The sequence below is a fragment of the Aptenodytes forsteri genome, unplaced genomic scaffold, assembly GCF_000699145.1.
Source record: "Aptenodytes forsteri isolate BGI_AS27 unplaced genomic scaffold, ASM69914v1 Scaffold13, whole genome shotgun sequence".
NCBI lineage: Eukaryota > Metazoa > Chordata > Aves > Sphenisciformes > Spheniscidae > Aptenodytes > Aptenodytes forsteri.
Window position 1 is genome coordinate 6,558,764 of NW_008794543.1, and position 24,621 is coordinate 6,583,384.

Genomic DNA, 24,621 nt, shown 5'->3' on the forward strand with positions numbered 1-24,621 from the left:
CGCTGTGGCAGAGCTCCTGCGCCCCGGCTGCCGTCGTCTGGGGGGTCGTCTGTGGATACTGTCTTTATTCTTCCTTTAAATTATGAAATATTCTTGTCATCAACATAATAAATAAGCCTTAGCAGGTCGGATGTGTAAAGAGGTGCTGAAGCTGTAGAAACATAGGGGGTTTTAGAAATAACGAGGGAAAGCTTTTAGAATCGCTCTTGTTCACTTAGGGTAAATTTTAAAATATCATTTAGCTTCAGGAAACGTACAATACAAGGAAAATTATAGTGGCGGGGGGTGGGGGTTTTTTAATTTTCTCATAATCTTGTAAGTCTTCACAAGTCTGAATGAAACATGATGAGAGAAAGGTGCACGGCTGCCTGCAGAAAAGGAACTTTTAATTCTATAACTTTTTTTTTTAAATCATTTCAATTAGACCAACTATTTAAATAAATAAAGAATGTGGCATCTGCTCTCAGGGTACACAGTATGTAATTTTTCTACTAGTTTTTGTCCTTTTTGTTGGCAGCATAAAATGATTCACCAGTATAAAACTCTGCTGGGGCTTGTGAGACCTTCTGGTAGAAGAAGTTAGGATGTCAGTAAGCAGGCCTAGTTGATGAGCTGTGAAGATACAGTCCGCTGGTTTTGATTACAGAGGTGGCTAGGGTATTTTTTTTTTTATGCCTGGTTTCATGGTTTTGCTCAACTGTGAGAAATTGTGCATTGCTTGTGTCCCAAGTAAGTATGTTGGATGCCTCCAGACAGAAAGGTGGGAATTTTTTCCCCACCTTCAGTGTATAAAAGGCAGTGTAGGAGAGTTTGTGATTAAGGCTCAATAAGATAGTACTTCAATGAAAGAACAATTTAAGGAAGAATGTGGTTGAAGATATGTCTGTCTAAGATAGGCAGTCAACAGATCAGTCTTTATAGGTTTGTGTCTTTCAGGGCTAAGCTTTTTGAAGTAAGGATTTATGCTCCTATAGTTTCAAGGCCTAGTTGTGAGCTGTGAAGATACAGTCCGCTGGTTTTGATTACAGAGGTGGCTAGGGGATTTTTTTTTATGCCTGGTTTCATGGTTTTGCTCAACTGTGAGAAATTGTGCATTGCTTGTGTCCCAAGTAAGTATGTTGGATGCCTCCAGACAGAAAGGTGGGAATTTTTTCCCCACCTTCAGTGTATAAAAGGCAGTGTAGGAGAGTTTGTGATTAAGGCTCAATAAGATAGTACTTCAATGAAAGAACAATTTAAGGAAGAATGTGGTTGAAGATATGTCTGTCTAAGATAGGCAGTCAACAGATCAGTCTTTATAGGTTTGTGTCTTTCAGGGCTAAGCTTTTTGAAGTAAGGATTTATGCTCCTATAGTTTCAAAAAGAAATTTCATTCCCTCAAATATATTGATGTTCATAACTTTGTACGGTAGAAGTCACCTCAGGGCAGACTATTCATTGGCAAATGACCATCATAACAGTCTTGGGCTTTTTAGATCTCAGTGGCTGCTAACCATGGTCAAAGCCTTTGCTGCTGCTGAAGACTACACTGTTTAAGAGAGTTTGTGCTATGATGACTGTAAAGGCTCGCCTGATACCAAAGTGGCATGAATTTAACTTAAAATATTTTGAAAAAACAAGTTAGTTTTCTACCTCGGTCACTTCTTACTCTGGTTTAGTTTAAACAAACCTGAGTGGCTTAAAACTAAAATAAACCTTGTTGCACACTAACTTACTTTAATACTTTTATTGGAAGGGATGAACTGTTTACATGAGAGCAAAATTTTGCTTTCTTCTTTGCTTTTGATAATAGGCAAAGTAAATGATATTGATGTTATGCAAAAAATATTTTGATTTTTCTACTTGACAGAATAATAACCATAAAACCCTCTAAATGTATATCACTTCAAGGTAATAATACAGTGGGAGATTGTATAGAGAGTAGCTCTGAAATTTCACTAACTAGCTGAAGCCTTGCTTGTTTGCCAGAGTCACTTTAATGCATATTTGCTTTGCAATTGAGTGTTGTGATCGAAGCACTGGTACACATATCTGTGCCTTGCAGCTAGGGCTCTGATGACAGTGAATATACTGCTTGCAGGTTTCAGCAGGTTCTGGGGAACTTGAGGTGCTAGTCAGGGGGACCTTGACAGGCTGAGAAAGATGGGCTGGCAGAAACTTAAGTTCAGCATTTGCAGGACTTGTGGAGTCCTGCACTTGGAACAGAATAATGTCATGCAATGGCACAGGCCTGGCTGCTGGTCAGATGGAAAATGGCTCCACAGAAAAAAAAAAAAAAGGACCTAGGGTCCTATACTAGCTGAGTCCAAGTCACTATCGTGCCCTTCCAAGGAAGAGGGCCAGCCCCATACTGGGCTGTGCTAACGACAGTGTAGCCAGCAGGCTACCTCTGTTCAGCACTTGCAAGGTTGCATCTGGATTACTGTGTCTGGTTGTTGATTCCCCAGTAGGAAAAAGCTAATATACTAGAGTGAGTCCCCTGGTAGGATTAGCAGGCTGAAGTACGTGATGCACAAGGAGAATCTGATAAACTGGGGTTTTATTGCTCTCCTCAGCTAAAAGGAAGTTATGGAGGAGACAGAGCTAGACTCTTGTCAGAAGTGCACGGTAGGATGAGAGGCAGCAGGTGCAGGCGACAATAGGAGAAATTCTGATTAGGTATTAGGAAAATTTTTCCATCACAACAATAGTGAAGCTCTGGAACAAGGGCCCAGAGAGATGAGTCTCCATCCCTGGAGCTACTCTGAAGTTGACTGCACAAGGTCCTGGGCTGCCTGATCTAAGTCAGTCCTGCTTTGAGCAGGTGTTTGGACCAGAAAACCTGTAGAGGTCCCTTCTTATAATTTCAGTGGAGTTTCATGTGCTGAGCAAGAAAAGATTATTGCTTCAATCTCACAATTATCTTTTTCTTGTCCTCTAGTAGTGTCCCACCTGCTGGTCAAATCTTCTGAGATTAGACTTTTAACTAGTAGGAAGAGAGAAATATCTCTGTGGGCTCAGTGGAGGCTTTTCTGTAATACACAATGTCCTATGTGAAACACTGAAAGCATATTATTAGCTTGGATAGAAACTCCAGCAAAAGGCATTTGGAGAACGATGTAGGTCTGCAAATGGCAGAATTGTCACTCTGATAAGTATTTAATACTCAAACTATACCTGTTTAGTTTACATCAGCCTGAAACTCTTATTGTGAATTCATGACTTGAAGGAAAAGGCATAAAATACCCTGATAAAAAAGCTTTATTGTTTCAATTCAGAAAAGAACGAGCTAAGTTACGATAGCATTAGCAATAGTGACTGTCTGCTTCCTGGGTTAATAGTCTGATTGGTTTTGATAGAGCTGCTTAAGGAGAAATGGTTTAATATTGTCCAAGTTGGAAAATTAGTTCATACAGCTACTTGCTGAATGTGTACTGATGCTAGAATCAAAGTAGTATAAATTCTGTTTTAATCTTTGTGTGTGTGTGTACTCATTTTCAGACTGCTGCAAGTGAAGAGAGAACCTCTGGTCACGAGTTCCTTGTTGGACATGTTTACAGGGGTGTGGAGACACTGGGAAAGGAACTTTTTATGTATTTTGATCAGAAAGCTTTGAGGTAAGAGGCGAGAAAAAGGCTTCCTATGCGTTCAGACCGTACGTTTTTGGGGGGTCATCTTGTTCTTGCTAATGTCAGTTTCAGAGATTTGAAAGTTAGTGTTACAGAGAAGCTTCTCAGCAGCCTCTCTGCAGTGCTGGAAATACTGGATATAGTCACTTACATTTTCAGATAATTTATTGCTTTATTCTTAGTCTAAAATTCCATGTAAAGCTATCTGAAAAGGAGAGTTATTCTTTGAAATGCTTTGTTCCAAACAGGAGATTGCATTTTCTAGGGACAAACCTCAGAGGAGTGCATGCAATTACAGTTACTTAATATCTTCCACTACAAAGTGTACTTGCAATTTCTTTTAACTTTCCTTAAGAAACTTAGACTGAAATTCTGTACTTAATTTTTAATGATTCAATTGGTCTGATAATAAACTCGTGTGAAAAAATTAACTTGAAATATTCTTAGCCAAACTTAAAATATTCTGTGTGTATACTTATGCTGCCTTTCTTTCTTTCTTTAAACAATATTAACAACTCCTTGGTTTGGAAGTATGGTTTGAAATTTGGCAGATGAATGGTTTGGGTATCGTAAAGGTAACTCGTAACTTTCTAGTGAAACCATGTCTCCTAGACAAATGGTAAAACTGCTAAATCATTTTTTGTTCATGCTTTGCAGAGCTTATTAGGGGTTTGTTAGCATGTTGAGGATTTTGTCATATGCTTTAACCCCTTGGACATCTTCTTGTACTAGCCACCAAGGTTGTATTTGGAATCTAGTTTACTTATTCTAGTTCAATATGCTTCTGTACTACAAAGTCAACTAAAAATAAATCTAACCAAATGCACAGTGTAATGGATTATTAAAATATCCCTTCTCATTCTTTATGATAATTAGTATAGAATACACAAGTAAGGCCTTTATATTTAATAGGTAAGGCTTGCATTTATTGCTTTTCTTTTACCCTTCTACTTGCAACATAATTCTAATCTTTCTAAATCTTTAAAAGGGTAAACAACATCCCTTCTACATTAAGCGTAGTCTTTGTTGCCTAGTGACTGATCTTGAACAAAGGTGTAAGGTTGTGATTTTTGTTCATTTAAAACTGATAATATCAACAAATACCTTACAATTCTGTGACATAATATTTTGCCAGCGGCACTGCTGTTACAGGAGGGAGATGGAACTGAAAATGCTTGGCTGCGAGTACAACAGTTTACAGTGATTGCATACTGGATAAATAAAGGCAGTGATGTATTAGTAGTTACCTGGAATGGTGTGTAGACTGATCTTTGGTAGCAGGGGCCTGCTGGTTATCAGATATAGTGCTATATGCTTATTTCTCCTACTGCTAGAGAAACACAACTAGTCTTACAAGCACATACCAGTCTTTACATGACAATCATACGAGTAACTAGTAGGACAGGACTGCCTATATGTTTAAAGCTACCTGTATTTGTGAAGGATAGGATTATGGTCCTAATCAGTTTCTCTTGCTTTGTATTGTGCTTTATTAAATAGAAACAGAAAGGAAAAAGCAGTTTTAAAGAAAAAGATAAGTCAGTTATAAAGGAAGATTAAAAAAAAAAGTCAGGGGAGGTAACTGATACAGATGTTAGCCTTTTTTAAATGACTTGCATGTATTACAAGTTGATTGGATAAGCAAAGGAGTAAATTATACAATAAGAAAATATTGTTTCAACAGACTGAATGACATTATCAGAAGAAAAAAGCTATTACTAAGGAATGTAAGTAAGCATTTTGCAAAAGTTCTCTTCAAAGAGAAAGAAAATGTGGCCAAGTTCTAGTATGAAAAATATAATCCTTTGACCCTGAAAGGTCTTATATAATTCTTAAGCTTTCTAGCCAATGCAATAACTTATTGTACTTAATGAAAACAACCTTCAGTTATTGTTTGATAATAAGCTTAAGTTTCATCAATTCATCAGCTCTAGAAACTGTATTTAAGAAGTCCCTTTAGTCATGTCATTTATTTGATTGGAAACATTGTAGAAGTTATGCACAGGAAAGGTCTCCTCTACACAGGAGGCAGAAGTTACTTATTATCTGGTAACGAAGATCTTCATTCTCTTGTTTTAAAAATGTATGTTGTGTATCTTAAAGATGTTGAGGGGAGGTAGAGGAAGGCTTCAGAAAATGCATCTTACAGCAGTCTAAGATTGGCTGCCAGCGTTGTTATTGGGAGAGGAAATAAGGAATATGCCTTCAGAGGATGTATTATTTCTTTATTAGAGCTAACTCTCAAATATAGGACTTTCTTGTCATGAGGAGGGTTACTGATATACAGATTCTGCACCTGTACATAGTTTCTCAACATAACAAAACCAGCTTTTCTCATCTGCTAAGCTTACCTGTAAAAAGCTGGTAGTCACACTGGAATAATGTTAGTCAGACATGTCTTGTGAAAGACTGGGCCATGAATGGTAATTAACTCATTAAATGCTCCTGGATTTTCTCAAGAGGGGAATGACTGCCTTGGTGGGAGAAGATAACCTGGCCATGAAATTGTTTTATACAATTTGGCTACTGCTTGTCTGACTTGCAGATAAGGATGATACTTTTGAAGTGTTGCCATGTTGTGGATAGCAATTAGCAAACGAAGTTCAGTTCAATATATTTGCACTCCATGGTGGGCAGAAGAAGCCTTTTTTTTTTTTTAGGAGTACAAATGAGCAATGACATCTTCTGAAGAAATTAGTACTTCTACTTTCTGATGTCCATTTAAACAAGGACATTAAAGTCATTGAAGAAAGTCAAGGTTTTTTTTTTTTCAATTTTGCCTTGAAAGTCACTTAAATAATCAGTGAAAGTTGAAAAAAATCTCTGATACTTGTAAGTTGTGCAGGAGAGACTTGCATGGACGGCATGTTTTGCCATGGAAGTGATAGTTATGTGAGAGAGGTTTTCCTGGGTTTAGTTTCTGTAGTGTGCTATTAATGTAAATTTGGAGTGATAAATGGTTTAGAAAAGTTTCTGAAAATTGATAATGCACATATGTTTGTGTGTGACTGAAAACAGAAAAATATCCTTAGGAAAGAGAATTGTTGACTCCAAATCCCTTAAAGGAAAGATGTCCACTGTCTTGACTGGAAATTACATCTTGGCCCTTAGAACTCGATAATGTGAATTGTCACTGTTTTACATCTCCAGGTAATAGTTTGACTGTGCTACTACTAATCTTTTATTTTTATGGGGAAAAATGTTTTAAATAAAAGCAGATCCTTACAATATTGTGTAGCACTAAATAATTCTAAAACCTCACCTTTTTACTTTAAAATGACAAAAAATCATCAACTCCTTACTACTAGCTATCATCGAATAACAGATCCTAAGTTTAATTAGCATGGCTTTTCTATTTGTAATTAAAATGGGAAGATTTCTGTTTTGCCTTATTTCAGGACATCAAAGGTAATGAAACACATTGGAATGAAATTTTCTAAATTTCTTAAGGCTTTTCAGTAAGTGTGTAGCGATGACAATTTTTTTTTTCTCTAGTCATGAATTGACAAGTCATTAAGGTAGTTAATAGTTGTGATTCTTAATGCTCCTTTTAAACAGTATACTGGAGCTTGGTAAATGAAACCATCAGCTAATAATGTGAATGCTATTTCTTTAAAAAGAACTTTCTGGAAGCATTTAGTGCGTTACCATTTGGTAGCAAGATGCAAGAGTTTGGTTTAAAAAGAAATTTGACTTGTTAAGCCTGTGCAGTACTATTCATGGCACTTGAGAATTGGAAATGGCTACTGACAATAAAAGTGGCTGAAATAACTATATCACCTGAACTGACTTGTAAGAAGAGAGTTTTGGAAAGACAGAGGTTTTTAAAAATTGAAAAAAAAAATGAATAAATGCTATGAGGAAGTTACATAAAGGGTTTACTTTAAGACTATGCTTAATGAAATGTGGTCTTAACCTATCTGTAAATATTTAAAATCCCTATCCTTCCTGAAATGTAACAAAGAGGGGTTAAAAGGAAATATACACCTGATGTTGTGTTTCTTTGGTCATTTGTGTAGTTTAATCTGTTAAATCTTTTTGTAGCTACAAAATAATCTACCTCTTCTGATATACAATGTATAGAAGTATGACGCTCCCTCTGTCTTAAGGATTTTTAGGACTTGAATGTAGCAGGTGAATTTGTAATAAATAAAATGTATGAGACCATAGTCAAACTTGTCCTTTGCTCAAGTATACTAGCTCCCAGTAGAATATATTATAAAATGTAAGACCTCTTAAAGCATTAGTGATCTGTAAAAGGAATGCTTGAAAGAGTCTGTTCCACTCCTTTGCCATCTGTGCATTTTTCAGTTTCTTTCTTTTATTAATTTTTAATTGACCTGCAGGTTTCGCCTTGGTTGTAGGCAAAGAAAAGCAGAAAACAACATATGGCAGATGCTAATTACTTTGTTTATGGCGTTATTGGAAGTAGCTTTGATAGGAGAACAGTGTTGGCAATATGGGGACTGAAATCTTTCCTTTCATATCAGGTGACTTCTGCCTGATTTAACAGAAAATTGTCTGGTAAAGTAGCCTCATTTCTTTCAGCCACCCTGAGGACTTAATGTTGGAAGACCAGTGTGTCAAGTGAAAAAATTCTAAGCGTGGTACACTAGAAAAGTGTGTTACTTAATGATCAGGTTTGACTTCTGTATGATGAATTATGAAGACCACTGGAAAACTGCTATGTTTTGGAGTAGTTTTGACTTGGGGAGGGTTCTCCTCTGGGAATTGAGCACTATGTAAGCAAGTAGTTTGTTGCCGTGTTACTCTTAATGACTAGAATTAATGTACGTACATACTGACTTGGTTAGGTAAGAATAGTTTATAACTTCAAAAAATAGACTAGTGTAATGCTTGGAAACATTGTTAAGATAAAATACCTGTAAGAACTCTCTTTCTCTCTGAGGATTCACTTTGGTATGAACGGTTCCATGCGCATTAATCCTGATGGAAGCAAAGACAGAAATGGAGCACTACCGGTTTTGGAGATACAGCTTACAGAGGATACTGTTTGGTTTTTTGAGGCGACAGTAGAGTATAGGTAAAGCAGAAACTTAACCGAATTAAACACAGCTTGCTTATTTCTTTTTATAACATTCTTTTATGAACATAGTGAAAAATCACACACAAATTGTTAAGTGCTTGGAGGCCATCATAGACACAAAGAAATAAAACAAAACTTTCTAAACATAATGTATTTATTGGTATGGTAATTTAATTTTGTTACTTTTGTATCACTTTACATACAGTTAAAGTAGTTCTATGCCATAGTCTTATTAGTGTCAAGACTGGGAATGAAAGTTGGATTTAATTCCATCCTTAGATCTGAATGCTGAACCCCATTGCTCCTTTAATTTCCATGCGAGTCTCGCTTCCTTAACAAGAATAAGGACCTCTGATTACTGGTTTCAAATTTTTATGCTCCCAAGGTTTTGTTTTTATTTTTGTTTTCTTTTTGGAAGCAAATTGGTATTATTGTTCTAATTGATGTTAAGTGGATGGTTTTGTCCATCAGCATTGTACTTCTCACTGCTAATAAAAATAACATAGCAAGCTTGATTTTAAAGCATTTGAGGCTCTTGGGTGAAAAGGAGCATGTAAATTCAAGTAATATATATATGCATATTTAATATTACAAAACATAAAAGCTTACATAAGCCTGAGACTTCTTGTACTGTATTATTTTCTTAAACCTTGATTTTATTAGGTTAAGCATAATCGTTTGAAAATATCTTTGTTGTCATGTTGTAACTACTGGACCATGTAACTATACAGTTAGTTATGTTTCATGGTCCAAACACATGGTCTTTCCATGTTGGACGTAGTTTTAAAGCAAGGACCTGGCAATTATTTTTCAAACTAATATGAACAAAATGAGAATGATTTCTTGTATGTTGGACCAGATACATGTTCCACGCATGTATCATTGACCTGTTTTGGGGAGGGCTGGTTAATGTAATTTCTGTGCCTCTTCCTGTCACTGGTATTTTCATGGTTTCTGTTATCTGCATATAATGTTCTATTATACTTTCATGTGTTTTTAAAACCATGATGCTATATTAGCATATAATTAAAATAAAAATAACTCTTAATGTATTTTTTTCTTCCAGAAATGCAGCTGAGAGTGAGCGGAAAGTGAGAATGATGGAAAGCTTGGATGTCTGTTCTCCAAAGTTTAGCTTCTTAAGAGCAGAAAGTGAGATTAAGCAGCAGAAAACCCGCATGTTGTGTGATGTGTTACTGGATCAAGCAGTATTACCTGGAGTGGGAAATATCATAAAAAATGAAGCACTGTTTGACAGTGGTCTTCATCCAGCTGTTAAGGTGGGTGAAATGTCTCAAGATTGTTTTTAACAACACCAAAGTATTAAGAATGTAAATATGTATTTATATAACATTTTGTCATCTTCTTACCTTTGTTTTATCATCTGTCATTTCTTAAGTTATTCTAAGACACTAAATTAATGTTTTGTCATTATAACTGGAGATGTTTGTCATGGCATTCCTTGGAACCTGTTGCTGCTACTCCTGCCTCAGAGTGGACATATTTTGTGGAGCTAAGCCTTCTCTCTTACAACTTGAAACCTCTCCTTAGTAGGGAATTCATTTAACTTTCAAATCCTGACTTTGTCTGGCATCCTGTTGTGCTACCATTAAATTGTCAGCGTATAAATAAAGGAAAGTGAAGAGTGCTCAGGTTTTCTTTGTTCAGTTACTACCCAAAATAGTTTGTGGTAGAGTTGATTATTTTTGCATCTGCTGCTTCTGCTTCTTGTCCTGCTAGCTGGCATTGTTTGCTTTTCTACCATTATTTACCATACTTTTTTTTGGTTAAGATCCTCAAACATGCATCTGCAAGCTTTGGTTGAAAAGATGTTTGATGTTTGCAAAACAGATTGAGATTACATAGAATGTAAAGGAAAGCTAGTGAAGATAGTAACTGAAACTTTTTTTAAACATAGTATTTCTGAAAGTTCTTCATAGGATCAGTCTGGATTTTAATTGTATCTGCAGTGTGAGCTGGGAGAGGAAAGAAAAATGTGACTTAATTTTGAGTTCTTAACAGAAATGTGTTTGGTTGATACATCTCTCTAATTGTGATGCCTTTGGCTCAAGTATTCTTCCTGAAGATCTCTCGCAGGAAAGAGCCTCTGATGATAGGTAGGTCATATCATAATCCACAAGGAAATTAAGAGGGAACTAAGAGTTGTTAACTCCCCATGATTCCTGTGATCAGGAACTCTTAGGTCAATATAGAGGAAAACAACTGAAATTTTTACCTAATGTTTTACGTGGATGAGGCAAAGTACATTGGCATTCACACAATGAGTTTGTGTAATATAGAATGTGAAAATGTACTGTTTTACTGAGATGATATATATCATGTGAAGTCAGGGAATTATAACGGGAAGCAATGCAATTCCACATCAGCTGAAGGTGTTCAAAGTGCCCCTGCGTTATAGGTCCTTCTGCTGTTGTCCCTTAGCATTGTAATAGTCTAAAAATCACTCTTGTCTTATTTACAGATTTGCCAACTGACAGATGAGCATATATGTCACTTGGTGAAAATGACACGTGATTTTACCCTGCTTTTTTATAAGGTATGTTTCAGAGAAACCTCCAAAACTTGACTCTGGCGTGTTAGCTGTATGTGATCATCTGGTGAAAACAGTAAAAAGATGCAACAGGACAAGTGTTTCCATGAATAGGAATGTTGGTTTGTGTGCTCTTTATTAATTGTGAATTGTCAAATGATGGAAAGGTGGGGGAGTTTAGGCTGTAAGGATGTGCACAGCCTTGGCCCAGTTGCAGCAGAAGAGTTTGACAGATGCTGCCTGAGGGCCAGTACAGTTTTGCTGTGCCTGTGCTGTAACGTCACTCTGAACATGTCAGAATTGATGTAGGTTAAGCACACACTTACATATAAGATAACATAAAAGTCACTCTTCAAGCTGGGAACTAGAGGTTGCCCCAGGGAAGTATGAAGGTAATTCATGTGGCTTCCTTTATAAAACCTGAAATTGCAAGTATATTTATTTGACTAAATAGATTGTAACTTCTAACAACTTTTTTTTTTCTAACTGAAACAACTTTTTGGTTGCTAAAGCGAAATAAATTCAAGCTTCTCCCTACCGCCAGAACTTCACTAGGATTTCATTTCTTCCCCTGTAAACTCCATAATTCCTGGATGCTCTTTAACTTTCCAAAATAGAAAAAGAGAGAATTTGAACTAATTCTTGTATGTTTTTCTTCTTTAAGCTGCATGCCGAGAAACGAACAGCAGCAGTGAAATTCTTGTGTGTTTCTCTTGCTAATCATGAAAGTCAAGTAGGTAATGCTGCTAAAAATGTTTTTGGTAGCCTAGGAGGAGGGCACCTACCTTTCCTAATACCATCTTTCAATCATAAAGGCTAAAAATGTAACTTGTTTAATAGTCTGCTTAAATGTCTGCTTTCCCCCAACCCACTGAAGAGTAGTTTAGTCTGTTGGCTAGGGAAATTGTTTTATTCTCCAAACTTCATAGTGAAGTCTACCAGTGAAGAGATAGCATCCAGTTCTGCAACAAGTATAATACTAGGAGATTGAAAGGTCATGGGCTTTTAGACTGACAATAAACAAACAAGTTAAACTTTCTGTAGCTCAGTTTATTCATTTTCAAAAGTTTTATAATCTATACTTAGCAAGTATTCACCAGTCAAGTGCTTTTAAAGGAGAGCTAGCCCCCCCAAGTCTCTTTAAGATAAAAACTGAATGAAAATAGGTTAATAAGAGGGGTAGTGCTTGATCTTTTTTTTATAGACTGTTATAGAATGTTTGTAGTAATCATACTGTATCATTTGTACTAACGCCGTACAAATGCAAAGATGGGGAATCTTCTTTGTGTAAAAAGCTGTTGCTTTTGTTTGTTTTTTAAGTAACTGGATGGGAGAAAACTGCTAATAAGAAACTATCTGTAAACCTTGAGGAGAAAGCAAACTGTGAATATTCATGCAAATATATGTTAGTAATTCCTTCTGATTGAATTACTGCACTGTACCCACAAAAGCATTCTCATTCAGCAAGGCTGATGAGTAAGAGCACAGCAGAAGCAAATATGCTGTGCTCAGACACCTGTATTTTGGGAAAACACCAAGGGTCTTCGTGCATTACGGAGCTAGAGCTATTGAACCCTGCCAGAGCTGGGCTGGTATTGCTGGGCCAGCTGTGGTACCGTTTGAACTGTGCCCAGGGAACTGCAATTGTAGTGCAGAAACTCATGTGGCTCTGCAGACTTGGCTGCATCTCTACTGGGCTTTTCTTGTTTGTGTTTTTGGTTTGTTTTTGTTTTTTTTTTTCTGCAGTTTTAGCTGCGGTGTTTATGCTGACTCCATGTGAATTGTCTCATGAAATGTGCCTGGTTGTCAGCCCTCTGGAGGCTCTTTAGGTCACTGTGCCCTTTGGGCTTGTACTGTACTTAATTTAATATGACTCTGCCAGAATCTGAGGAGCTTGCTGTAGTGCCAGCTGGCTTTTCATGAGCCATCTTGTCTGGCATGGCCAGTGCTAAGATGAAGCTGAGCAACTTTACTGGGTGCTACTCAACTCCTACAGAATCTCTGGAATATTTATGCATTGCACAGTTCTTTAGGTTTTGGGAAGGCTGATTAACACAAATGGTAGCATCAGGTCTGAGCTGGCTCTGCGATGTGGTTTTGGTTCTTTTTGGTGTGAGGGAAGGTGGTGTTGGTTTTGTGTGTTATGTTTGTTTTATTTTTGTTTTCTATGCTGCATTGATTGGAACTCATCAGTTCTTTAAGAACACTCCTGGAGGTGCCAGGTCAAAGATGACTGGTGCTGAATCAGATCTAGCTGGTCCACCTGAACTCAGGAAGTCCTTAGCATATATTTGCTTGCACCATGCTAGTATGGTTTTTGTCTTGTGTCTTTTATTTCATTATGTGGAGAATTCCAGACACTATTATACCCAATTTAAAGTCAATTCTTGTCATAAAAGAATATGCAATACAGATGATAGCCCTTATGAGTGTGCCTTAAAATATCTTTATGTAGTCATTGAGCTGTCAGTTTACATAGGGTTTTTTATTTTAGCTTCAGTTGAACTGTAAAGGGACTGACATAAAATTTATACTGGGTCTCTAACTTGGGTTTTAAACACGTTCTGTTTTAGTGCCGTAAAACTGGGTCTCCACTCTACAAACACTACAAAGTATACAAGTGCCCAACCTGCGGTCAGTGCAACGGGAAGATCACTGTGTGTCGTTTAGGAGAGAGTAACAGGATGACTTACTTCTGCTTTCAGTGTCAAAAGGCGGATCCCCAGCTTGTCAATGTTAGGTATGATGGTAACTTTATAACACTTTTAAGCATTGCTTTCCTCAAAGTGCTGTTACAGTAAGAGGACATCACTTCTCAAGTAGAATGGATCCTTGTGCATTTTATATCTAAATTCACTTGACTTTGCAAAAGAAAAATGTTTTGGCCATTGGTATTTAAAAATGGTTAAAAGCTTTGATTCTTTGATACAATTACTTTCAAAGGCCCCATCTGTTATGAAACAGCTATTACTCTAATCAAATGTAGGAATTACAAAACAATTCAGAGCACTCAGAATTATTCAGTGCTTCTGGAAAAATTGCACCTTGTTCTTGGTGTTATCAACATAATAGGCTTGGATGTTTACACACAACTGAGTTGAATGGCATAAGGAAGGTAGGAATTTGTGTCTCTATTTCTTTTCATAGGATAGTCCCTTCAGTCCTGGAATATCTAAATAGCTGTGCATTTATGCAATTTTGTTCTGGCTGTAGAGTTACACTGAGGAAGACTAAAACTTCAGTAAATTCAGAGTGCAACAAATTGTAGGGCTTAGGACTCTTTTTCTTCCTCCTTATTGGATTTGGAAAGCTTTTACTACAGGTGTTACACAGAGACACTTTCATTTCCACATAAATTGTGCTAGCAGCAGCTTTTCTCCTTTTATTTTAGAAAAGCACAAAATGCATTTGATATCACAAAGGGTCAAAAGGTAAAAGTTCCAAAAGCACCTTATTCATTCTCTTACATACCTAAGTTTATTCCTGAAAATTTTCATCTGAAGTTTCAGAATCTTGCCTTTTTAAACTGAGCTCTGTCAACCTAATAAAAGATACTGCTTTGCAAAGCAAACTTTGCCTTCATTAGTGTGTGTATATATATATTTTTTTTTTTAGATAAGATTTACAGAACACACAAATCCCTCTGCCACCTCCAACCTTCTTTCAAGATTCAGATGGCTGAAGGGATTTTGGTTAAAGCTTAAAAATCACCTTTGAGTACACATCAAATATAGAAAATTCCAGCGTGGAAGATAAATATTTCACATGCTGATAACCCCAATCTGCTGTATTTTCAGAAAGGAATAATGAGAAATGTTTTGCAGAAGGGTAGGAAGACAGCAGTGTCCCATTGAGTCAGATAACTAGAAAATGATGCAAGGAAAAAAAAAATCTTTCTCTCTCTCTGTTCTAGAACAAGTATTGGTTTGGTTTTTTGTTGTTGTTATGGTTTTTTTAAACAAATAATTAAACAGCTGTGTATTTCAGTGAAAAACGTGGTAATGGTAGCTATAAAATAAAAAGGTCATTTCTTGTGCTGTCCTCATCCTAATGGTCAGGTCTTTGTGTTCTACTGCTTTGGTTTCTATTATGCAGAAACTGTTATCAAATAAAAGTATGTTTAGCTCAAGTGGTTTATCTGCCATTCCAAGCTTTTCACATTTGAAGACTGAAAGGAGCCCCTGTGATCAGACTGACTTGCTACAGATCATAAACTGTAGAATTTAAGCCACTGGTTCTTGGGTCAAGTCAAGTAGCTTATGATTTTGCTCAACTGAAAAAATGAAAAAAATTACCCATTATAAGTTACATCACCAAATTCAAATGTACCTTGAATCTTTAAAATACACTTTCCCCCCACATTTCATGTTTGAAAAAGGGGGGAAGGGGGGACCGATGGACTGGGGGGACAACAGGGAATTAAACTCCAAAACATGACATGCTGAATATATTCAGTCTAGTAATGCATCTTTGATAGCTGAGTAGAACAATTGATCTAATAATGTGAAAATACCTAGTTTTAACACTTCTAGTTGGGCTGTTTTGTTATCTAGCCACAGTATTTTGGTGAATGCTACTGTAATGTCTGTTCTGCCTCTTGACAGCACAAGACCTCTGGTATGTCAGCAGTTCTCATTATCCTCCTTAGTTTTTCCTGTTGTGAAAGAGATATGCTAGGTAGTGGGTATCCCTACAATTATCTTAGAAATCTAGCCTGTTAAAGAGAGTGGTAATTACGTAATAAGTGATAGGTCTAAGGAGTGTCACAACAGTTCCCAAGTACAGCATTTGCATTATTAATTGAAGTGCTTAAATTCTTCAGATTAAAAATAGTCTCCAAAAAGTGCATAATTCCACAAAAATGCTTGACAACTTGTCAACCATAGTGCTTAAAAATTTACATGCATATCTTAGTGAACAGGTAAGTTCAAGTTACATTTAACATTGTTGTGGTTTAACCCGGCAGGCAGCTAAACACCACACAGCTGTTCGCTCACTCCCCCCTACCCCCCCCGCAGTGGGATGGGGGGGGAGAATCAGGAAAAAAAAAAGTAAAACTTGTGGGTTGAGATACACACAGTTTAATAGGACAGAAAAGGAAAGGAGAATAATAATAATGATAAAAATATACGAAATAAGTGATGCACAATGCAATTGCTCACCACCCGCTGACCGATGCCCAGCCAGTTCCCGAGCAGCAGTTTATGTACTGAGCATGACGGCACATGGAGTCGGTAGAGCATGGGGAGCTGAAAAGTCCTTGACTAGTGTAAGCACTGCTTAGCAACAACTAGAACATCGGTGTGTTATCAACATTGTTCTCATCCTGAATCCAAAACACAGCACTGTACCAGCTACTAGGAAGAAAATCAACTCTATTCCAGCCGAAGCCAGGACAAACATGCTAACAATGTTTGGATACCGTAACAAAATTAGTCCTTGGTAACATGTAGTGTCTGTAAAACAGTAACTATGATTCTAAATCAGGGTATCAAATAGGAGATATTACAATTTATAGGAAAATAAATAAAATTAAATCTATAGAGGTGTCTGGAGTACAGCTTTGGCTCACCAGTCACAGCTAGGACACTCCTGAACTCTTTCTGATGAGGAGAAAAAAAGTACAAAAAGAAAATGAAAATCCTTAATTCTGAACAGACTCCTAAGTGTTAAAAGGCTTTCCAGCAAATGGTGACACACAAGAACGACTTTCTAACTTCTAAGGTTTTTCAAACTTCTCAGGTTGTCAGTTTTGTTGGCTGTTATGATAACAAAGTGGTCTAATTGGTATCATTTAAATGAGAGCAAAAAAAATTTTGTTTGCTAGATTGTGTGACTTTCTGTAGTTCAGCTTCTGAACAGTTCTTCATCCAGTAATGCATTTGTTAGTAAGCGTTCTGTAGAAGGGATGGGGGCAAAGTACTGAAACAGCCTCCTCTCAGGTTGTCAGTTTTGTTGGCTGTTATGATAACAAAGTGGTCTAATTGGTATCATTTAAATGAGAGCAAAAAAAATTTTGTTTGCTAGATTGTGTGACTTTCTGTAGTTCAGCTTCTGAACAGTTCTTCATCCAGTAATGCATTTGTTAGTAAGCGTTCTGTAGAAGGGATGGGGGCAAAGTACTGAAACAGCCTCCTTTTCTCGCCAAGTTTCTTGCTGCAATACCTGAAAATGGTAGGGAATTTGAGAGAGGCTGGGGCATTGTGCTGGAGAGTACATCAGTTAATAATTAACTTTCTGTCCATTTTTGTTTACATATTTTTACTTGTATTACTTCTGCAGTATTGGGAAAGGTTTGCCCTTGAGGTAAAGAAGAAAAAAAAAAAAAGAATCAAACTCTGACCATGACGTGCTGTCCAAGCTGTGATAGGCAGGCATAACACTGTGTACTACTTGTTCTCTAGCCCTGTGCTTCCCTGCACGTGGTGGTGTAAGGCAATTTGTAGAAGAAACTTCACAGAAGACTAACATCATTCTTTTGTTTCACAGGAAACTGCCAACTAGAAATAGCCTAATTGGCTGGGCATATGGCAGGGGGTCATGTTCTAATGAACACGTAGCTCAGAAATCTGAAGAGGAGTGGACGTGTATGCGCTGTACCCTAATAAACAAGCCTTCTGCTGAAATTTGTGATGCCTGTTTGACTTCAAGGCCTGAAGGTATTGAAAGGTTGTCTGGAACCTGTACTGGGAAAGGGGGGAGGATTGTGGTTTTGATGCCATTTTTACAACTACAGAACTGTAGAAGTGTCTCATTGTGAATTGTATTTATATAACTTTAGTTAACTTAAACTCAGATTTTGGGGAAGTCTTGCACGGACAATCATGGAAACTGTCTTGTCTTAAACCCTAAAAGTGTTGTGTCATGTCTTGTCTTCCAGCTTTGTGTGCAGGTGGGATTCTATAGACAAGCCTCTGCAGTGACCCTTTGTTTTTATTGTGGCAAGGAGTGAGGCAAAATGCCATTCTTCCAACTCTCCTTAAAATCATTAGAAGCTTGCAGCATATGTCTGATAGAGAAATCACCAGGGGGCAGAAGAGTAATTATCGTTCTTCCATGTGAACAAAAGCCGTATATTTTGGTACCCTTTCCAAAAGGACGTCAGGTTTCTCAGGGGCTAGGTTTTTTCCTCTGAGTTCAGAGTAAGGATGATTCTGGACTTCTTACCTAAACTTGTTGTTTGTCTCTTACTGGAGCTTTTAATGCTGCTCTCTAGATCTGTTGGGCAGAAGCACTTGTGAATGAGACCTAGAAAGGGACAGGAAGGTGGAATGAGTAACATGCTAGCTTCTCTCCAGATTTCTTTATAGAACTTTAGATATTAAGAGGGGACGAGCGAGGTAATGGACAGACTTTCCACTGAGACCTGTTTTCTATGTGAAGAGGAGCTTTGTATTCTTTTTCACTTTCTGTAGAAAATGTGAGTAAATTACTCTGTGGAGGGATTTACAGGAAGTTATTTGGATCCAGACTGTTGCTCCAAAACATTTTGAATTGCTACACATATTCCAAGAAACAAAGTCTAGAGGTGCATGTGTGTACCTTTTTAGGGATAAAGCTAATTCTATAACAATTCCATACTGAAACTTTTCTACCTCAAAAACTATTTCTCTGCTTATTTCACATTATGTAGTGAATTATTCAATGAAGTGGCTGAAATCTGCACACCACAACTTATTTCTTTATTTTTCTAGCTCCAGTGCTGCAAAACTGAAAGAAAAGCTATTTGTAAACAATATACAGGCTTTTTGTATCTGAGAAGAATTAATGTTTTTACGTAGGCTCCAGGAGCTTTTGTTAAAAGTTCACTGAATTTAACTATATGACTCAAAGTATATATGCTGAAATTGGAATTAAGGATCACGTTCCCATAGCTTTTGATGGTACTTTGAGCCATACTTTCCAAAGTGCCCCCAGATTCCCAGCCAGTGAAGAAGTGACTTTATGGTACTGATCTCGGTTCTTATAAAATAAGTTCCAATGCTTTTTTAAAGTATCGCTTCATTCTAGTTATTCTTTTTATGAATGGAGTGATGTGTGTGAAACTCTTGTCTTACACTACCTAAAGTCCATTTCTTCAGGCTAGAAATCAATAGAAGTGTGGCTCTGTGCCTTACGTGACACTTGTTGCCAGCAGAGGCTAATCTTGCATAATTCTCCTGTAAAATCAGTGCCAGAAAGCTGAAAGTTTTAATCTGTCCACAGACTCAGATTTACCAACTAACATTTATCCTGGAATTAATACTGTCAGCTGGACCTTAAAATATGTAACGGCATGTGCACAAATGCTTTATTTTAAGCTTTGTAACAAAATCCTGTTTCTTCTCCTGTACTTCTAAAGTTTCACTTGTTGAGCTGTATGCCATTACTGAAAACAGGCCTGGAATTGGAAGATGTGTTTGGTAGAATACTGTTACAAAAATTCTTTTTTAAAAAAAAATAAGACTTATTTTTGCATCGTAGGAGCGGTATTCGAGATTTTTTTAAACGTGGGTTTGCTTACCTTTCTCTTTTCAGACTTTAAGATTCCTTGCCTTCTCACTTCGTTAATTTTTTGTTCATTTTTTGTCTTTTATGTTGTTTCTAAAATTAACTACTGTCAGCAAAAACATTTGAATTTTTGAGGACAGAATACTTGGTATATAATGTTTAGCTGCTGGCCATACAGCCGAAATAATTCATTCTGTAGACAGAGATAACTATTCACCATTACATCTCCAATTTCCTTGCTCCTTTGCTAAGTACACGGCCAAGCTCCTATTCTTCCTTAAACAAATCTGAATGCACTGGAACCAGTATGTTTCACTGTGCAGCAGTGGCAAAATGGACAGAGCCTAGAAACAAGTATTGTTCAGAGTAAACTGTAGGGAGTCTGTCTTTGTTTCTGAGTGAGAATGCCTTTGGAGAGAGTGTGCCCTTGTGTATGCCTTATCTGCCATTTTTCTTCTGCTTAATTCCCTTTTCCTTGTATGGAGGGAAGATGTAGGAGGGAGACACTCGCTGGAGATGGTAGAAAAGAAAGGACTCTGTTCTTGAACATGCTGGCTTCACAGCTACTTAACAAAGATGGCACATAGGGACCCCATGAAGTTTTTCTTTTCACCCTTTTCTCAGGAAAGATTACCTACAGACTCCTTATTTATTAAACTAGCATTAATAAATTATGCCCACTCTTTTGGAATGATTATTGCCTGCTAGTCAGGCTTCTGATTATGTGAAGAAACATATTGTTGTTCATATCAGGAAATAAATGCAAAGTAAATGTCTGAACTGCTTGCTTCTGAAGCCTCTTACAGTAAGGGATCGATCAGTTTGGATGCCCACAATGTTTGGAATGGACAGGAACCCTGAAAGCACTAGAAAACCCAACAAACGAATATTCCTTTTAGTGTCAATAGTAAAACAATACTTTCAAAATGGATAATGAGTTGCTGCTGGAGGTACCATACCCTGTGATCTCCCAGTGCTGGGGTTATAAAAGGTTATTTTGAAAAATTTAAATATTTTAATCCCTGTATTTGGGCCAAATTCAGTTTTGTATGGTTAATTCTCCAACAGCTCTCATTTACAGAGTACTATTCACATCTGGTCCTATTCAAGCAATAGTAATGTTATCTTGAAATACATGTTGTATGTGACCCCAAAAGTGCACGAGCTTTTTTAGTGTAAGAAATTTGGTACTGTATCTAACCTGTGACAGGTTTTGAGATCTTTCAAGACGGTATGGTAAACTTACTCTTTCACTCCCTGTATGATGACTTATGCATACAGATCAGAAATATGATGTATCACTCTACACAGGTGGATTATAACCAATAACTTATTTTTCCTTAGTTCCAAAGACAGAGACTGTTGAAGATTCTGCAGCCTTTAACATAAACTTAATGAAGTACCCTTGTAATGATTTCAGAAAACCAAGCACAGAAATAAAGATCAATAGGAAAGCTGCATTTGGAACTACAACTCTTGTCTTAACAGATCTTGGTAACAAAGCTGTTTTGAGAAATGATACCCAAATATCTGATGGACACTCTCAGTGCGTTGCTCCAAAAAGCAATTGTAATCAAATCCAAAACAATGTCTACCAGTCATGGGGAAGCACGGGCAAGGATTGCTCAACACACGTAACTGCTCTGACTTTGTCCTCCTGTCAGCAACCTCTTGTTTTCAAACACATACAGAAGAAACAGAAAACTGATCATCTCCGCTCTGTTCACCAATATAATATAGCAATCAGGTATGTATTCTAAGTCTTTTATAATCCCATAAACCAACTTTATCCCTGAAGATTAATGGAATACTGTGCTGTTGGGTTCAGACGCTGTTGTCTTTGGACTTCTGCCAGAGGTAACTTATTCTTGGGTAACTAAAATTACACTCAGATTTCAAAAGCACTGAATGACCTAGGCTGTCACTGGAAAAGTCCTGATTTTGGCATCTGGCCAGTACTGCTTTTAACTAAACAGCTGTGGATAGTTGGCCTATTCCCATGGAATAGGACAGTATAGCACTAACAGGTCAACAAGCACAGTTCTACCTAAGGAGTTGTCTGATCTTAGTGCTGTAGTAGCTATCTGCTTAGAGAGATCTTGAAGTCATTGTGAAAGATGACAAAAGGAAAGTAGCTGAATGAATATATTCTAATTAAAGTTATTTGTCAGCTAGCAGTTTTCAACATTCTCCCACGATACGAAGCTCTGTACGGGTACCTTGATGAACCTCCCATCACTATTTTCTCTTAACTTTCCTCCCCATCCTATATGCAACTACTTCAACGCTTTACCTATCCTGAATTTTTATTTACACAGCCCTATTCAGACACATCTATTGCCTAGTTAAGGGAAATGTGAGACCCCATTAGGGTTGTCAAGGAAAAGTTGGGCAGACATACACCACAGTAACGGGAGTGCAAGGTAGATGTCACTTACACTGGTATATTATGCAGGGTGAATGTGAAATATTAATGATATGCTACAAAATTCTTGGTTGTGTCTGTTCTGAAATACAGAAATTACTTCTTGCATTGTTGAAGCACCAGTTTTGAAACAGGATCTCACTGGCTAGCCAGGTTAGGCTGTAGGAATATACTTTCTCCTTGCTGTCTCAGTAGCGAACTACAGAGAACTGAGGATGTAGGCAGGATAATTAAGAATACAGAGGAGTGCAAAGAAGAAATGAGACAGTATCAATCACGGTAACAGGTAGTTATAGCAAGTCGTCAAACTAAATGTTTTTAAAAAAGTGCAAAGAAGACAGTATCAATCACGGTAACAGGTAGTTATAGCAAGTCGCAAGTCGAAATGTTTTTAAAAAAAAAACCAAAAACCAACAAAACCCAAAACCAAACACTTTGTAACAAAAACCAACAAAAACTTCCTTCGGGTTTTTTTTCTTTTGTTTTAATGAGTTATTGGAAGAAAACTGCTGATGTCTTCAGGACTGCAATCTTCCAGGCATAAAAGAGAACATAGAATTCCTAAGCTGATAACTTTAACAAGAATGAATTAATCTTTTCTTTTTTCACTGAGGTTTCATCACTGCTTTTCTGCTCTATAAATATATTGGACAGATACATTTCAGAGTGTTAATCTTTTTCATGTTACTGTTTTTAAATAAAGCCTTGTGTATTGCATTCAGATAATCTCTGACTATCTCAATCACGAGGAAGAAAGAAACTTTATCCCATTCAGAGAACACTGTTCCATCCCCTCAGCTGGATTACTTCTTGTCCGAATATGATTTGGAGCATTACTGTAACTTTTTATTGAAGAGGGTGGGAGTCTGTTCTGTGAAGCATACAAATATCTTCAACCTGGAGTAATTACTTGGTATTGGTCTTTTTCCCACCGAGAGCAGAATACTCTTTTAGAGTATGTTGGAATTTGGGGTGTGCAGTATAATAGCAGTGGTAATATTTATTTTGTTTTGTAGATTAATTTGAGTACTTTGAAATAATTTAAAACACGGGCTAATGCTGGGGAAAACTGGTATAATACCTGCAAGAAAAGCATGCAGTCTGGTCTATTCACTACTAGCCCTCATTCAGCTTTCAAGGTGCAATAGGGTGCATTAGGGAAGTAAGTTCTCTGGCCATCATCGTGTGTGAAAGTACACTGAGTGAGCTATTGTAATGGTAGGAGAGAGTTCTTTGGCTGTGGTGTTGGTAATCCCCTTAACATTAAGCAGGAGTAATTTTGTAACCTGTCGTTACAGCACACCTCAAGCTAATAGGACAGATGACACTCGTACGTTAAGCGCGGGCCATCCTCGCTGCAGTAAACACAGCCATCTCTGCAGCCTCAGAGTTGTGAGAAAGGACGGAGAAAACAAGGGCAGGCAGTTTTATACCTGTCCTCTACCCAGAGAAACTCGATGTGACTACTTTGAAGTATGTATGAGACTTCAGGGCCTGTTTTGTAATAAGCACTTGTTCCTGCAGCCTCCTTGCCCCAGTAATCTGTAATTGTGGACAAATATGATCCATTTAAAGTTTGAGGTAATTTGAAATACTTTTGCACGCTGAATTGAAAATAAGAGCATAATAGTAGTTATAAACTTAGTTACTTCTCTCACTGCTGAGACGGCACCTGCTTGTGCAAATGCTCTTAATCTGCTTCTGTGTGATGTAAAACAGAAATTTCAAACAGGTTTGAAGGGACTTGTACAAGTCGTTTAGTTCAGCCTCTTGCTTGAAGAAGGCAACCTCTAGATCCTAAATATCAGCCATGTTGCTGTCTAGTCAAAATCCTGAAAACCTCCAAGGATGAAGATTCTGTAATCTGCCTGGGCAACTGCTCCCACTGCTGCACTAATAGCTAACCCGACCTCCCTAGCTGCAACTGGTGGCCATTGCTCCTCGCTATGAGTGTGTGTGACTGAGAAGAGTTTGACTCGGTCACCTACCGCCAAGTAGTTAGTAGATGAACTCAAGACAGCATTGACTATGCCTTAATTTGAAGAAAACTATGTGTTAGTGACTATAATGCCTTAATTTGAAGAAAACTATGTGTTAACAGCAATTAAAGTTACACTAGTTAAAGTGCGTGCAGTTACAATTAATGTTAAAAAAAATAATCTAAAATCAGTGTTCACAAAAGAGATCAAACTATCTTAACTACTAAGAAGAGTTTCTTCTAGGGCCTCCCCTGTAGATCTGTTTCTATTGCCAATTTTAAAATAAGGAATTCATAGCCATCAGGTATGCTACAACTGTGCCTAAAACCTGTTTCCTTTGGCAGTGGGCTGACTTGAATTTTCCGTTTTGTAACCATGGCAAGCGATGTGTTATGAAGACTGTGTTGAAGATCGGTCCCAATAATGGAAAGAACTTTTTTGTGTGCCCTCTCGGGAAGGAAAAACAGTGTGGCTTTTTCCAATGGGCAGAAAATGGGCCAGGTATGCAGGTTATTCCTTGA

The 24,621-nt window shown here is 37.4% G+C and overlaps 1 protein-coding gene across 1 annotated transcript; it reads left to right on the top strand.

Annotated features, from left to right (window-relative positions):
• Positions 1-2,568: 2,568 nt before the first annotated feature.
• On the top strand, positions 2,569-24,621 carry NEIL3 (nei like DNA glycosylase 3). The gene is made up of 10 exons (XM_009272366.1): positions 2,569-2,607; positions 3,481-3,596; positions 8,518-8,652; positions 9,722-9,935; positions 11,138-11,212; positions 13,780-13,946; positions 17,696-17,865; positions 21,041-21,443; positions 23,420-23,594; positions 24,445-24,621. The coding sequence occupies exons 1-10, from the start codon at positions 2,569-2,571 to the stop codon at positions 24,619-24,621; spliced, it is 1,671 nt and encodes a 556-aa protein (XP_009270641.1).

What these genes read in the sequence shown, in the direction of transcription:
- NEIL3 (XM_009272366.1), top strand. Translation starts at nt 2,569, where the DNA reads ATGGAGGAGACAGAGCTAGACTCTTGTCAGAAGTGCACG. An exon ending in GAGGCGACAGTAGAGTATAG is followed by an intron (nt 8,653 to 9,721) that starts GTAAAGCAGAAA and finishes TTTTTCTTCCAG; the next exon opens with AAATGCAGCTGAGAGTGAGC. An exon ending in CCCCAGCTTGTCAATGTTAG is followed by an intron (nt 13,947 to 17,695) that starts GTATGATGGTAA and finishes TTTGTTTCACAG; the next exon opens with GAAACTGCCAACTAGAAATA.